At 39.6% G+C, this 15,514-nt stretch overlaps 1 protein-coding gene across 2 annotated transcripts in view; it reads right to left on the bottom strand.

Annotated features, from left to right (window-relative positions):
- The window catches only part of SVEP1 (sushi, von Willebrand factor type A, EGF and pentraxin domain containing 1), a 114,836-nt gene that overhangs the window by 62,181 nt on the left and 37,141 nt on the right, over nt 1-15,514 (bottom strand). For both annotated transcript variants that reach the window (XM_057374566.1, XM_057374565.1), the window contains exons 4-8: nt 13,017-13,175; nt 12,581-12,760; nt 7,975-8,154; nt 3,507-3,704; nt 1,148-1,266 (exon numbers count right to left, since the gene is read on the bottom strand). In XM_057374566.1, the coding sequence (XP_057230549.1) occupies nt 1,148-1,266; nt 3,507-3,704; nt 7,975-8,154; nt 12,581-12,760; nt 13,017-13,175 (836 nt within the window). The remainder of the gene's footprint in view (nt 1-1,147; nt 1,267-3,506; nt 3,705-7,974; nt 8,155-12,580; nt 12,761-13,016; nt 13,176-15,514) is intronic.

Genomic DNA, 15,514 nt, shown 5'->3' on the forward strand with positions numbered 1-15,514 from the left:
CAAAGCTGATTACTAATCATGATATTCATGTTTCAAAAAATGGATTARTATCCTTCAGCATCAAGCCTGCTCATCCTTAATGAAAACAGACAAAACAATGAGGATGGACTTTGCAATAGAGTGCTCTGTGCTCCTTCTTAAGTCTGCCTTCCTTATAGCAACAGGGATTTCCTTGGTCAGGATCTGGACCCTGACCTGCTGCAGATTACAGCACTAAGAAAATTGCAGTAAGAAAACTCCAGATTGACCCTTGTTTGCCTAATGGGTCTGAGGGCACACTACAGCACAGAACCTGCTTTGCCTGCAGACAGTTCTCCAACTGCAAGAGTGGCAGACCTGGGAGAGGAATGGAGCATTCAGTTGTGGGCTATAAGTACTTACACATCCAGTTTTAATCTAAATATGTGTTTGAGTCTGTGTCAGCAGAGCTGTAGTGTCTGACAATAGCTATGCCACAGAAAAAAATGTGTAAACTTAGATATATTTTACTGGGGTAGCTCAGTTTCCTAGTGCAAAAAACCTCCTGCATTTGTGTTACATTAAAACATACACAGACTCATGTTCCTTTGCTGAGTCCTGATAAAGCATTCCATTGCTGTAACTTGATCATGCCTGAGCCTGCAGGGAATGTTGCTCTTAATGAAACAAATCTAGAGCAACTGGTAACTCCATCTCCAGGGCTCAGACACCCATAGTAGCCAACRGCCACACTTCTGAGCCTTGCACAGGAAAATCAGATTTCTCTTTCTCACCCGGGAAGYTGAAATTAGTTTTTACTTATCACAGCATGTACTTGTTAGCCTTTYAGATTAATGAACGGGTTTACTTCCTTCTGAGAAGAGTTTATTAAACTCCTTCACATTCTAAGTGCTCATTTTTAAAGCAGCTGTCTCCATTTTATAAACAAGAGCACATTCTTTCTTTTGACCACATAAATTAACCATATGAGGTTTTATGCACTGAAACTCCATGCAGTGTTCTGTGACTGTATAACTCCAATCAAGACAGAAAATGTTGAATTCTCAAGATACAAAAATCCTAGCAGATTTTTCTTCTGCTTATCAGAAGAAAAAATTCTAAGGGATCATAAAATTAATTGAAATTAGAAAGACTGCCTCCAGTTAGATAGGTACAGATTTTAACTTGCCTCATCGCCAGARTTATCCTCAGCTGTGGGTACCTGCCAGCTGATATTAGCAGAGTTATGATGTTCCAGAGTTGCAGTCTCAATGTCATCTGGGCAGTGGATCTGAGGTGCTTCAATATCTAAACCGGAAAAAGATAAACTATTTTTATATGAGGTATTACAGATGCAAAACCTCTATAATGGTTAGACTGAAACTTGCTATAACCACTCTTTTTTGTACTGCCTGGAATGTAAATGCATGTTTCTTCATAAATTTTCTGTCTCTGCCCCTTTGGAACTCCTGCCTAKGGACTCACACATGTATAGTAAATTCTCCTGGGGAAAGGACTGATTTTTGCTGTATTTTTGTACATCAYTGGGCACAGAAGTTGCTACACAGAACCAAAACCGAAGGAATAAGTAAGAATTAATTTGTTTCTTTTATTACTCTCCCTTCCTTCTCTATCCTTTCACTGTCCAGACACAGGACACATACAGATGAAAACACTTGTTTCTGACAGTCAGTGAATTAAAAAAACCTGAAAGTAGTTATGACATGATATTTATATTATGTACAAGACAATAAAGACTCTCAAATTCTCTGGAGCATGCTGTGGAACTGACTTAAAGAAACAATGTCAAGAATTTGGGCAGCAGTTGCTGGGAATGTCCCTCAATAAATTCCTGTTAAAAAGTATTGTGTAGGACAAATAGAGTCTTCTTGTGACACGTGACAACACCAGATGGTTCCAGAAGACTGGTGGCACAATATGGGTAACATAAGCATCAAYATTTAAGCCTCAAGTTGCTCTGACAAATTTGAAGTACTTCTTAATTTCACTGGCACAGGGCCTCCCAAAACATTTGTGTTCAGGTTATTTTATTGCTGTAGTGCTGCTTGATAAATGGTCTCTGGATTCATAAGACAAGGACACATTTGGCTCTGAACTCATCTATGCCCAAGAGGCTTTAAAGCAACTCAGAACTGATATCACTTATATTTTTATTATGAAATAATTCCAGTGAAGACATAACTTGGGCAATTAAATTACATAATTAAGAATATGAAGCAATAAATACATGTGATTTTGCCTTCCTTTGAACCAATACAAATGAAAATTTTATTACAAACACATTATTATATAAATAACTACCAGTAATGGTTCACACTCCCTTGACCATAGCCTTCARGCTGGGGCAAATTCCATTTAAAAGTGAAATCCTCTAGAAAAGCTAATAATAAATAAGTCAGAAAGAAAATGGCTTTTTTGAACTGGCCAAATATGTTGGCAGCAAAACAGAGAAATACAATAACAAGAATGAAAGCAACTGAAATGCAACTGTTAGTTTTTACTCAAAAAGAATAAGCTTCAGAGTTCTCAGTGCCTCCTACGTTAGGGGTTTATGCACTGGTAATATCTAAAAGCTTGAACCCAAGCCATGCTGTTTTATCTTGATCTGAACACTTCAGCTTGTGCTGGGATCACATCAGATATTAAAAACTGTGGTTTGGCCCAGGTTTATACAAGAGATTCAGAAAAACAATGTGGTACATCACAAAATGGGAAACAATATGTTTAAGGRAAGAGACAAAATCTTCCTGGCCTGGAGAGAGAAAAAAGCCTCAGTTTCTGCAGTGACCTGGCATGATGACTGCCGTGACTGTTTTCTGTACTGTTCCATTACCCAGTGGCTGGCAAGGGCCCCAGGCTGGGGGGAAACCAATGATTCTCGGAGCACTACAGTTCATGAAGAGGTGAAGAGCATAWTCCCATACAAACTCCTGCTTTTATCCTGCTGTAGTCCAAAGCCAGACCCCTTCTTACTCAATTGTGCACATGTGTAAGGGAATAAAYAACCTAACACTTCTAAAAGAGTGGGTAAACATGGCAGGTCTGTACTGAAATGAATGTCATCCTCTTGTGCCCAGCCAGTCCACTTGGTGTTAGCCAATTTTGGCCTTAACTCTGGTGTGCTGTTGCTTGGGGCATGTCAATAGTCACAGCCACTCAAAGACAACTAAAACGAACATTTCTCTGTGGTGTGTCTATCAGCCAGGGTTTACACAGCCTTTAGAGCTTCCCTCTGACTATGGGATTTACATAAACTTGTACTAAACTTTCATTGTTACTTTATTAGAAGTGTGGGCTCCACTTCAACTATCTTCAAAACATGAACTTTTACCTCTACTTTGAAATTTCAATGGCACATGARGCCAAATCTGACAGTTAAGCTATAAAGGTACAGGCAACACTTCTTACAAACTGTTTAAGTTGTGCTTTCCCCAGTTCAAACCTGTCCTCACTCAGCTGTTTGCTGTGTGCTTCCCTTCAATTCTGCACTCACGTGTACACAGACATGATTTTGTGCTGGTCTCTACCTTTACACAGAGCCTCCTGGATGTTTGCAYTCCATCTCCCAAATGAAATGCACCTTATTTCTTCTCTAGCTCCAGACAAGATGAATCCCTGGGGACAGCTTAGCTGGCACACAGTCCCAGAAACGGCAGGCTCCAGCCCACACCTGGGAGGGAGAACTGTCACACCTGCTGGTTTCTGGAGGATGGGACAACGCTTTTCTGCAAGAGAGCAGTAGGACATATGACTGACATGCACAAAGCACACATTCAAAAAAACCTGCAAATAAAGTCAAATGGAAGCTTGGTGGGAACACAAAATACAGAGTCTTTTCAAGAGCTGGTAGGGGTATGAGTGCACCAAAACATTAAGACCTGATGAAACCTTGCTGCTTCACTCTCAGTGCTCACTGAAGTAAACAGCACTCAGTTTATCAGKTCTTCTGTGCCTTGCTTCCACCCTTCACTGAAACAGAAACAACAATTGTCATGGAGATTCACTTTATCTMACTCTCTGGATTTGCTTTATTTTTTCTTTTTTCCTTTTTCTTCTTCCTTTCCCTTCAGCTTCATCTTTTATGGTTCGTTTGCAGTTGCATTTCCTTCCTTCTATGAAAACTAGACCACAKCAAGAGAGGGGTAATAGAAGAGGTATCTGTAGCCTTCTACAGCTTCTATACTCCATCTTGAAATAAGAAAGGAAAAAGAAGAAGGCTACTCTCCCATGAACTCTTTACAGGTTACGGATATGACACACAGTTTTGCTTACTGCATTCCAAACTAAATGAAATTGGACTTGGTTTTTGGGTTCAAAACAGCTGGAAAGACTCAGGGTGACCATAGGAAGCAGCTGGGCTCTGTAAAATCAGGAAGGGTTGATGTCTGCTTAAAGATTTAAAATTCAAGTTTTGAACTATTTTATTACTAGGGTTCACTACAAATTCTGAAGACAATCTGCATCAAAGCAAAAGCCATAATGTATTTGAACAGATTAATGAAAGAATTCTTTCATTCTTAAGCTGTTTTTAGGAATGTTATTTTACTTCAAATATGTAGGCATTAACGAAGAGGGCAAAAAGGAGTATTCCATGAGTGCAGTTCAAACGCTTTCAGTATTGTTTCTTACAACAGATAATAGGCAAATAGATGAGAAAAATGCTTCCTAATTCAGAGCCAATGAGAAGAGTTGTAACTCTTTATAATACATCAGTGAAGAAATCAGGCAGATCTTTACACCAAGGCTGCACAAAAACCAACCCCACCCAGCAACGCAGAAGGGAAGCTCTACTGAGCTCTTAGCAATGGCTTAATGACAGAAAAGTGATTCACATTCAAAACACTTCACATTCCTCTCCTCTCCCAAAACATGCAGCAAATAACTGAAAACTGGTTTTTATGCATGAAACAAATTTAAAGATTCTAAGCATTCTGTGTGTTTCCTGAAATTTAAACCCTCAGTACTGAAAYGTTTTTAAAGTCCAAGCAATTAATAACTGCACTTCATCTCACCAGGATGCACAGATCACAAATCCTACTAACACATTTATTCAGTTCAGGCAGATACTGTTGGCTCTGCAAGGTGGAACAACTCCAGCAGGGCAAAAAAACCCAAAACCTAAGTTTTGGTTGCTCACCACATAAAGGTAACCAACAAATAGCAAAAAGAGCACAAATTTTAAAAACAATATTTGAAGAGATGAGCTAAAAGCATTAAAATACATATTACTCTGGGAACAAGTAGAGAAACTGTGAAATACGTAAGCATGAAAAGCGGAGAAAACTGCACCTCTTTGGAAGCCGTAACAGCTTGGTCTCTTGCTTGAGACACTTCCAGCTATACTAGAAAAATCCAAGTGGAGCAAATCCTGAAATCTGACAAAAACTCTGGATAAAATTTGGTATATCTTGCCCAAGGGAATTTCATTTAAGTAACGTTTTTACCAGAAAAAGCAACGTAATAATGCTGTTTAGATTGTTTTTATCTGTTTTCAGTTCCAGAATTTAATCAAGGTGATCCAAAAGTCTGGAATCCATCAAGGGCAGAGTGATATCCATGACATAAGTCATATCAATAGGGAAGTAATAGGGAAGAATGAAGTATTTCTAAGGAGAGACAAGAGACTGCTTTTACCTGCAACCACCTGTGATGAAACACAACACTGTATCAAAATTCTTAACATCAAAAGGAACTTGAGACAAACAAGAAGATTACAAAGCAAATCATGCCTCTTTCCTTCAATCCCTTTGCCAAGACGGTTTCAGGGAAAAAAAATTGGCCAGCTGAAAGCTGAAGTGTGAAATAGTAATTCTTTCAACGCTAGATGGCATCAACACCCTGGATGTCATTTGTGTTTTTACTTTTCTTCACTAAACCTTGAACAAAGAAAGGAGAAAAGCATCTTGCAAAATTCATTAATTTTAAAGTGATTTGTGTTAAACTTTTGCCAATGGGAAAGAAACACAAGAACATGACTGGAGKTTTTTTTGTTTTGGGGATTTTTTTCCCCCAAATCGGACAAATGACAAAGCTTCTCTTTTCTGCAGATAAGTTGTTTGTCAGACATTTATGAAATATATATAGCCTACTCAAAAGTAGTAAATTGCTAATTATATCTTTAATGAAAAAGACAAAAACTAAAAACATACGTAATATCCGAACTTCCATTGCCATCCAGTCTCTTGGAAAGAGATGAATAAGCACAGACCCCACAGAAGTGACTGTAAACAATCGGAGCAATGTTATGGTACAGTGTAAATTATGGTTACAGATGGCTGTGGTACAGGCTCAGTGAGCTAACTCACAGATATTGCAAACTTTGCACTGATGAGCAGTCAAACCTAAAAACATTCACAAAACCAGCTAGAAGAATACCCYGAGGGCCAAGAAATCTGTTTCAAGGAAACAGATGAAGGCAACTCTGTTTCAGTTTTCTAACAGGAGGATAGGAAATTAATAATTATCAATTACAAGTGCCTAAATACAGCAGGATTTCCAGTACCTTTTATGTAGCAGATGGTAAAGAATAGTTAGGAGCTATCTGGAGTAAAACACACAATACCTCCATGACAATGATGATCATTTAGCAAATGAATACAACAGCTAGTTTCTGAGGAGGAAACAATATCAATCTTTTGATTTACATCCTTCCCTGAATAAAACTCCACGCATATATTTTAAACCAGAGTTTCAGCAAGCTTGCTCTAAACACCAGTCACAAGAAGAAGCAGAGAGATGCTTCTCAGCTAATACTCTTTCCTCTCTGACAATTAAAGGTAACTTTTTTCCAGATCTGAATCTAGATAATTAGATTTTTCAGACTCAGCAAAAATGAGATATTGCCACGGGTAATCCAGGAATGGAGGCAATATTGCATGGTGTAAAGAAATCTTCTGATACAGTAGAGCTGGATTTTACTAATCAAAATGCTAAGCTAGGAAGGATGAATTTAACTGATGAATATGGTTAATCTTCTAATTATAATATTCCAACCGGATTTCAGGGCTCCTTCCTTTTGAAGTTAATTGAAGTTTTTCCACTGATTTTAACAGAACAAAGATTAGGATCTCTTAACAAAACTGTCTTGATAAATTAATTCATGTGGATTATTTTCATCATTTAAAGAATGTACTTGCAGTTGGAAATTCATGCTTTTCTCACACAAAGTCCACATTTTTAAGACTGCAATAAAACAGTAAATAAATAGACAGGGGTTCAAGCAAAATCACCCTYCTGGCATTGCATTCACGGGACCCAGGTGACATATACTTCACTCTGACTGGATCAACTTCTGAAGTGCTGGACTTTAGACTTGCTCTTTCTTGTTTTTTCTTCAGTCTGTGTTTGAAAGTGTTTCAACTGTGTGTCATCATCCTACTTTTTAAAGTTAATTCAATACCTGTCACTGGTCTTAAATGGATACTACTAAAATATGAGTCTTATTTTTGGAACAGCAGGATATGTCTACCTTTCCTCACACAGCTGCTGTGACCTCTGAATTCTGACTCAAGAGATGCTTAGTTTCTAACTTGTGTAAACCATTCCTTTGTTCTCTGTCCTGCAAAAGTGACAATTGCCACGCCTTTACTTGGCACACAGGGCCTGGCTATCGTGAGCTGGTCCATACCTGCACATCAACTTTAGCTTTGAGATTGTTTCTCAAACCGCGGATTGTTCATATTTAATCCCTAGAATAGACCTACTGCTTCTATGTTTCCTGTAACACACTATGTGATGGTGTCTTTACACGAACCAGATAYAACAACCTTTCAGCAGTCCACGCTGGATTTAAATGATAATTTCTCCACTTTCTCCACTTACAAATTCCTTTGCCCTTCCCCAGCTTTTAAGACCAGTGTAAAAAAACACAGAGAAATTCTCATTCATATCTTGGCTTCACCACTTACCAAAATATGGAGAATTTCTCACCTGTGACAGCATGTGAGAAAAKGCTGCACTCTAATGTGGACAGACAGTGCTGGATCAGATACCTACCCACACACTTTGGCTCCTTCGAATCCCACTGAGAGGTTCCCTGGCAGGTGAGTTTGCTGTTTCCTTCAATTTCATAGCCCTCACTGCAGGTCACAAAACATACTGTCTTATAGGAGATATCAGCTGTTGAACAATTAATGTGTCCATTTTGAGGAGGCCAAAGTCTGGGACATGTTCGAACTGCAAAGGGAAAAAAACAACAGTTCACTCTCAGCACTGAGTACCGAGTTATTCTACTTTGCCCAATGTTTCAGATACACTCTTGTAAATTAGTTACAGTAGTTTGTGCTAATTTAGGGAATAGAACTAGTACAGGCTCTAAAGGCTTGATGCCTTCCTCTTCCTGAAACAGACCCACACAAAATGTATTAGGCTGGGCACACACTTCCCTAAGTGCTGACCTGAGTCCAAACAAACAAAATAACTGTGCACCTGGCACACAGTGTGCAGCCTGAGCTARTAATGTCTATCAGCCCTCAAAACAGGACAGCTGCAGGCAAAAGTGGAAAAAAAATGGAGAAGTGTGTGTCCTTGGGAGTTTATAGTCTGCAATAAGGTCTGAGACTTCCTTGGGGGATTTCCAACCGGCAGGATGGTAAGGGCTGAGTACCCACCAGGGAACAGGCTAAGAGCTTTGGAACAGTTTGGATGACAGTGTCTGGGTACTCAGGAATGCTCTCAGGCACTCTGGACTGAATTCACAGAATACAGACAGGTGTAAGCCTYCACAAGTCAGAAGAGAAGACACTCAGTATGCTGAAGAGACAGGGAAAGGAAGGAAGAAGGAATAAAAGCCATTTATATGGCTTGTATACCAGTCGATGAGAGATGAAAAGGAACAAATCAGGCTGTTGTTGAGACAAAAGAGACCCTTTCAGGGGTCAGGYATGGAGACAGTCCTGGTTGCTGCTCAGCACAGAGCCTTTTCTYCTGTAATGTCTTGCAAACACTGTAAACAGTATGATTCCAAGGAGAAGGGATTTCTGTGCAGGATGAATATGCAGAAAGGGAAGCAGGGAAGTGAAGAGTGATTCTCAGATTGTCTTATGGTTTTACTTCTACATCCTGATGCTGCAATCTAGCACAGTGACTCTGTAATTACAATTGGTCCCAAAAGAGAGGAATGATCATARTAAGAAAAAAGTAGCATTGAATTACCTGTATTGATGTTCTTTGTTTCAGTGTCATAACCTCAAGATTTTATCGTAAGATCTCTTTCCTTTGTCCTGTTTTTTCAGTGAAGTTCCTTTTCAGCTAGGATCTCACGCTCCAGCATTTGTGCCCTTGATCCCCTCTGGACAAAATTCTGAACTACACACACACCCCCAGCCTTTGGGTCCCTCAATCAGCTAAACTGTACACACCTACAGCCCGGGCACAAGTATGTGACAATGGTGGTACACCAATCATCAGCTACTGATTTCCAAAATGAATGGAAAACCCATTTAAAACTGATCTCAACTGAAGTTGGCAGATACTGATCAGTATGTTCAAAAGAGGGATAAAAGCACACAAGGGCAAATGGTGTGATTGCTCTAAAATACAGTAATGAAGATTACAGTTCCCTAAACTCACAGAACCACAGAATGGCTAAGGTTCGAAGGGACCACTGGAGCACATCTAATCCAACCTCTCTGCTCTACATTGGTCATCCTAGAGCACATGTACAGGGCTGCGTCCAGACAGCTTTTGAGTATCTCTAGTGAGGGAGACTTCACAACCTCTCTCGGAAGCTTTTTCCAGGACTCAAGTCATCCTCACTGTAAAGAAGATCTTCCCCATGCTCAGGTGGAATTTGCTGTGCATCAGTTTCTGCCCATCGCCTCTCATTCTATTGCATGGCACCACCAAGAAGAGCCTGTCTCCCTCCTCTTCAGATTCTTAATACACTTCGATAGGATCCCCTCTCAGTCTTCTCCAGGCTAAACAGGTCCAGCTCCCCCAGCCTCTCATCCCCTCCTCAGAACAGAACTCTGCTCTCACTTGTTTGTTTTCCACAGCTTCTATTTACCTTGCTGGCAGGAGGGCAACCTGATGATGGGTAGCTTCAGAGAGCTGGACAATTTATCTGCTGTGGTTTGGGAAGCTGGTTTTACCAATTWATTTATTCTTGCTGCTGCCAGGTAGGAGGCAAACATTATCCCCTCTACAAATGCACTCAAAGGGAAACCAACTTGGCAACCTTTCCTTTCTCCAGTAATTGTTTACTCTGCATGCGAGTGGACAYCACTAGACACCTTAAACTAATTAATGGACAATGTAGCCTGAGTGGTCCTTCACATGAAAGCCATCTCTATAAAAGCCAGTAACTACAGAGCCTCTGAAACTACAAACAACATCTTAAATGATGGGGGGTTTTTTTGTTTTGTTTTGTTTTTTTTTTTTTTTAACAGCTATGGTGCCACCTAAATGGAAAAAAATAAGTCTGTAGCAAAGACTTTTGTATATGGGATAAAAAAGAATGAAAAAAGCCATTTAGATGTACCTAATATATCTTTATTTTGTTACAGTCTCATGTTTACTCTCTGAAAATATTATTACTCTTGTATCCAGGCATTCTTGAGCATGTGTATTTAAAAACGATCTTGAAATGCCCATTTTTTGAGAGGCACTCTGAGTTTTGAGTGGCTTCATAATTTGCTGTATCTTATCTCTAGCAGGGAGAGTAAGAAAAACATATTTACAGCCGAATCTCACATGCTTTATACACAAAAAAGTAGGCTTGCTCTTTTAAGAYTTCTACAGAAGTGGAAACACCCAATCTGCAGTAAAAAAAAAGCAAATTCTACCAAACTCTGCTGCTTAGGAAGCCTGAATGAATTAGGAGCAACGATGAGGCACTTGACAAGGTTAATGTGCCTACAGAGAAGGCAGCTCCTTCACTCCAGCCTGTCCAGCCATTTCTTCTGGAAGGACTACACAGTTGTAGTGTTCCTGCCTCCTCACATGTTTCAATGTTCCCACTTGCTCAGTGTCTCAGAATGGCTCTGGCAGAAATCCCTAACTGAGCCTGTGCCACCCTGTCACGGTTTCAAACACCAACCTATCCTCTTATCAGTAACACATTTTCCATGACCAAGAAACATTTCCATAAAGCCAGTGAAAACAGCAACAACAATAACAATACATTCTGCTTGCCCTGGGGTTTCTCCTAACAAATTTTCCTGGATTAAATAAATGGTTTACAGTTGTTTTTTTCCTGGGTCATCGTTAATTGCATGACATGACTGCATTAATCACTTTCTAATAGCACAGCAGATTTTAGCTAGCGAAAGAACTGAGGAGTATTTAATGTCAAAATCCAAAGCAGTGCAAAGGGATTTTCCTTCACTCTCCCTTCCTAATTTATGTGATAAAATACTCCTGGGATTAACAAGACAGATATAAACCATGCCTTTGATCTTGTCCCTTTCACAGTCTGAGTGAATCAAGACTAGCTGATCCAGCATATGTAACAGTGGGATTTTTAATTTTTTTTTCAGATTGGAAGTCTTCAGTATGATGAACAACGGCACAAAAAAAGAAAAAATATATTCTTCCAATATAGGATATTCAAAGGATATTAGCTTAATATCAAGACAATGTATCAATGCAGACTTTTTCCCCATCTTCCAAGTTCCCTGTTAAAGAAAGACCACACCCCCAACATCACATAGGTCAATTCCTTTAAATGCTCCAGCAAGATTTTCAGGTACTAGAATCTTCTACTTCTCCATGAGAGAGAAGATGAAGGATCCCTTCTTTTTGGCTGACCGCAGTTTTTCCCAGATTTTTGCACAAGGGTGTGTGATAGAAGCTTTGACAGTGGGTGCGCTTTCCCAGCATCCCAGTCTGCCTGACRTAGCGTGCACCTTTAGTTTGAGACTCCTGGGAAGTCCTCAGCTCTAAGTCCTTCTACTTAAGGTATCCACATAGTACTGGCCAGCAATTCATTTTCTATTGAAAGCTTCTCCTTTCTGTCAGAAAATCCACAAATAATGTTTTCCAGGGTGCTCTTTCTTGTGTCTCCTCCCTTTCACACCTTCTTTTTATTTCTGGCTGACATTCTTTCATGGTGAACTTCTAGGATATTATCAGTGTTCCCTATTGAAATTCCACTCAAAATTCTTCTGAAGACTCTGCTCAAGTCCCAAGCTTTCCTATTTTTGGTAAAAAAAAAACTGCGAGAAAGCAAAATGGAATTCTTCCATGGCTAATGTCTCCCAACACCAACGTGCCTCTATGCTGAGTCTGGTGGATGTTTCCAGCCATAAGGCAAGGCCTTAACATTTAAATACTAATTAGGGTCATTGGATTTACACAAAGTAGATACAAAATGCATAGAGATTACATGGAGAGAATTGAAGAGAGGTTTAAGGAAGGGGACTGTATATTCACTTGCAAAAGACTGTGTGCCTAGTAAACCTTGCTCTTCTTTTTTGATTGTAGAAGTCCTCCTTCCATTTTAGAAAGGAGGGAAACAGAGTGATTGGGGTGGCAGCGAACCTTTGGAACTTCTTCCACCCACAGCATTAGAMCTGCACACCCAGCCATGTAGTGCGTAGAGGAAACCACCGTTAAGAACAAACAAAAGGAAAAGTACTTTTCAAATGCATGCCATCCATACCTCTGCAAGTAGCCTCTGATCCAGACCACTGCCCATTCGGTTGGCAAAGTCGGATGCTGCTTCCCACGAGATCGAATCCTGCTTTGCATCGGATTCCACAGGCAGCATTAAAGTAATTGTTGCAGACATTCTGGACAAAGTAACCATTTTCAGGGGGCTTCAGTTCAGGGCAGTGAACAACTAAATAATTAAACAGCCACAACAAAAAGATTACTTACCGGAGTGCAATAGCCCACTGAAGGAATACAGTCTTTTATAATTTCTAACTCAGCTTGCACCTTGGCATTTTTGCCAGTTTGGAATGACACAGAAACTTGTGCATGCATTTTGCCTGCAATTKGACATGTCCCTGACAGTGCAAAACCATATTTAAAAATAGTCCCAGCACTGCTTTGTGCATTTCAGGGATATTCCGTTCCTGGATGGAAGAACTTACCTTCACACCTTTGTCCTACAGCACGATATCCCTCCTGGCATGTACAATCCTCAACGGAGGTGCTTCCTGGTGGAGAAGTATGATTCTCATCGGGACATGAGATGCAAGTGCTGATTCCACCTGGTGAACCTTCAGGCTTGTATGTTCCTGGGGGACAAGCTTTCAGCAAAAGCAAACAAGAGAGGAGTTCAGGACAATTCACCTAGCATATTTTTTTTTCAGTTGTGTTGCTTTACTATTTTTACATTATTTGTTCATATATTCAGCATCACTTAGGGCAGGAATGTCCTCCACTTAAAGCACTGCAGAACTCTTAACAGGTTTGAAGTAATGCCCACTAGACTCAGTGGAGTTATCTGTAGTGACTGTCTGATATTAAGTCCATGATAAATCATCTTGAAAAGAAACCTAATCCCAGAAGACACACCAGATTTTCACCGACAAAACCTGTGCAGACATGATGAAGATATTAGTGATTCAGAAGTGTAAAAAATTAGTTCAGACTAAATCCTTGCCATTCAAAACTACACAGATGTTTAATGCAGATTCATAGTAAGAAGTTAATACAAGCAGCAACTCCCCGGTCCTTGATTTACACATTATGTTCATATATGATCTATACAGTCGATGTGCTAAAACGTGTGAGGCACAAACAATGACAGAATTAATCAAAGCAACAGAATTAATCAAAGCAACTTCCTGAAGCTTTTGCATTCATTTATATTGAATTCATTACTTTTAATTCTGTGTACTTACTTGCTCAAACTTTAAAAACCTTCTGGAGAAGGAAGGGAAAAAGCGTAGGGAAAAGGCACCCCTCAACAGAGAACTTCAGATTGGCTTGATAACTCTGAGCCTTACTGTTCTCTGCCTTGAATTCTGTTCTTCAGGGAATCACTGCAATTATTTGTGTTCCTTTCACAGGATATGTGAATTAGGGGGGAGACTAATCAACAGAAGCTGCTAAAGCAAAGTGTTGATTGACCAGATTACCGTTTGAAACAGAACTCAGAGACAATTGTAACKCCCGAAAAATGTAACTCCTAATGAAAAGTTCAGGAAATATTCTGAGAAGGTTATGCAATATTAACACTGAAGCCCAGCCAAAAAAGCTCTCACTCCATCAACATCACTGCCAACAAAATTGCCATGTTTTCTCCTGCAGACTGCAGGTCAGGCTCTCACACTCTCCCCTCAGCACAGTCAATTTGTACCATTTGAGGTAGCTCTGAATGGTATAAAGAGCTGTACAGCCATAAACACTCTGAAATTACTTCCTCCTTACACAGTTAGGCGCACCCTGCTTCTGGAGCTGGTCTCTCCCATCAAGCTGTGCTTTCTGGAGCTCAGACATTCTGACACTATCAGTCTTTTTTTTTGGTAGATACGAGACCAGCTCTGTCTGTTCTGTGAGTTAGATGCTAAGATACTCCATCTCTTGGTTCACTAATGAAAACAACTTACATCTCTCTAGGCAACTGGAAAGAAAAAACATAAAAAAATAAAGAAGAAAGAAAATCCACTCGCCTTTTTCCTCACCTGTCATGAGAGGATTGACTTTGATAAGCCAAGTTGTATGGAATATACCTCAAAAAATGCAGCCAACATAAACAGTYGGCACTTTCCAGAAGGAGGATGGTTTTTTTGAATAGCTTCCAGAGAAAATGCTTTTGTTTGCTTTTCAGAAAACTTTGCGTGTTTATTTTGAAGAAAGCAACTGAGAGCCTTATAGCTAAGAGGCAGTTATTGGTGCTRTAAATTGCATTCAAAAATTTACATTTTAAACACACTTTAAAAAAGACAATGAAAATGCCTATGTAGTAAGGGACATAAATRTAAACCAAAGCATTTCAGGAAGTAAATAGGGCAGAAAAATCCAGTCAGTTTTAGAGCTGGCAATTTTTCATCTCAGTTTTGGGACTTCCAGAAAAGCATTTGGAAAAGAGTCCCTTTCCTATAATTGACTTGTTCTTCTAATCCAAGACAATCCTCATGGAYGTCTACTGCTTCTTTCCTCTCTTCAGTGCAGAAACTCCCATCTTGGACATTACATCTCTGAAATATTCTCTCCTGCTTTAGATGATCACCTCCAAAATGGCAAAGTGTCAGAGGTGTTACTCTGATATCTCTGAAATACTTCCATCTGGCACTTTGTGGAAATCTCTGTGCATCCTTTTGAAAACTGTATCCAGCACAAAGTGATGAAGTGCATCCAAGAGGATACAGGAAAGAGTGAAAATTAAACATCACAGGGGACCTGCTCTATGACAGAGCTGCCCTCCATATGCCAKCTGAAGTAAATTAGTATCTTCTTTTCCATAAATGACATATCAAATGACATCTAAACAAGGTGTTTCATTCCAAAAAAAACCCCACCATAAATCAACAAACCCCCAACCTAATTTCTTTCTTCCTTTCAACCTCACCTTAGATTAAAAAAAAAAAAAGCAGCAATTTTCTCGCAATTTTCTCTTTCTGTTTTGAGTACTATAGGGCAA

Source organism: Malurus melanocephalus, unplaced genomic scaffold (genome assembly GCF_030028575.1).
Source record: "Malurus melanocephalus ecotype Western Australia unplaced genomic scaffold, MMel_1.1 scaffold_228, whole genome shotgun sequence".
In the NCBI taxonomy this organism is placed as follows: domain Eukaryota; kingdom Metazoa; phylum Chordata; class Aves; order Passeriformes; family Maluridae; genus Malurus; species Malurus melanocephalus.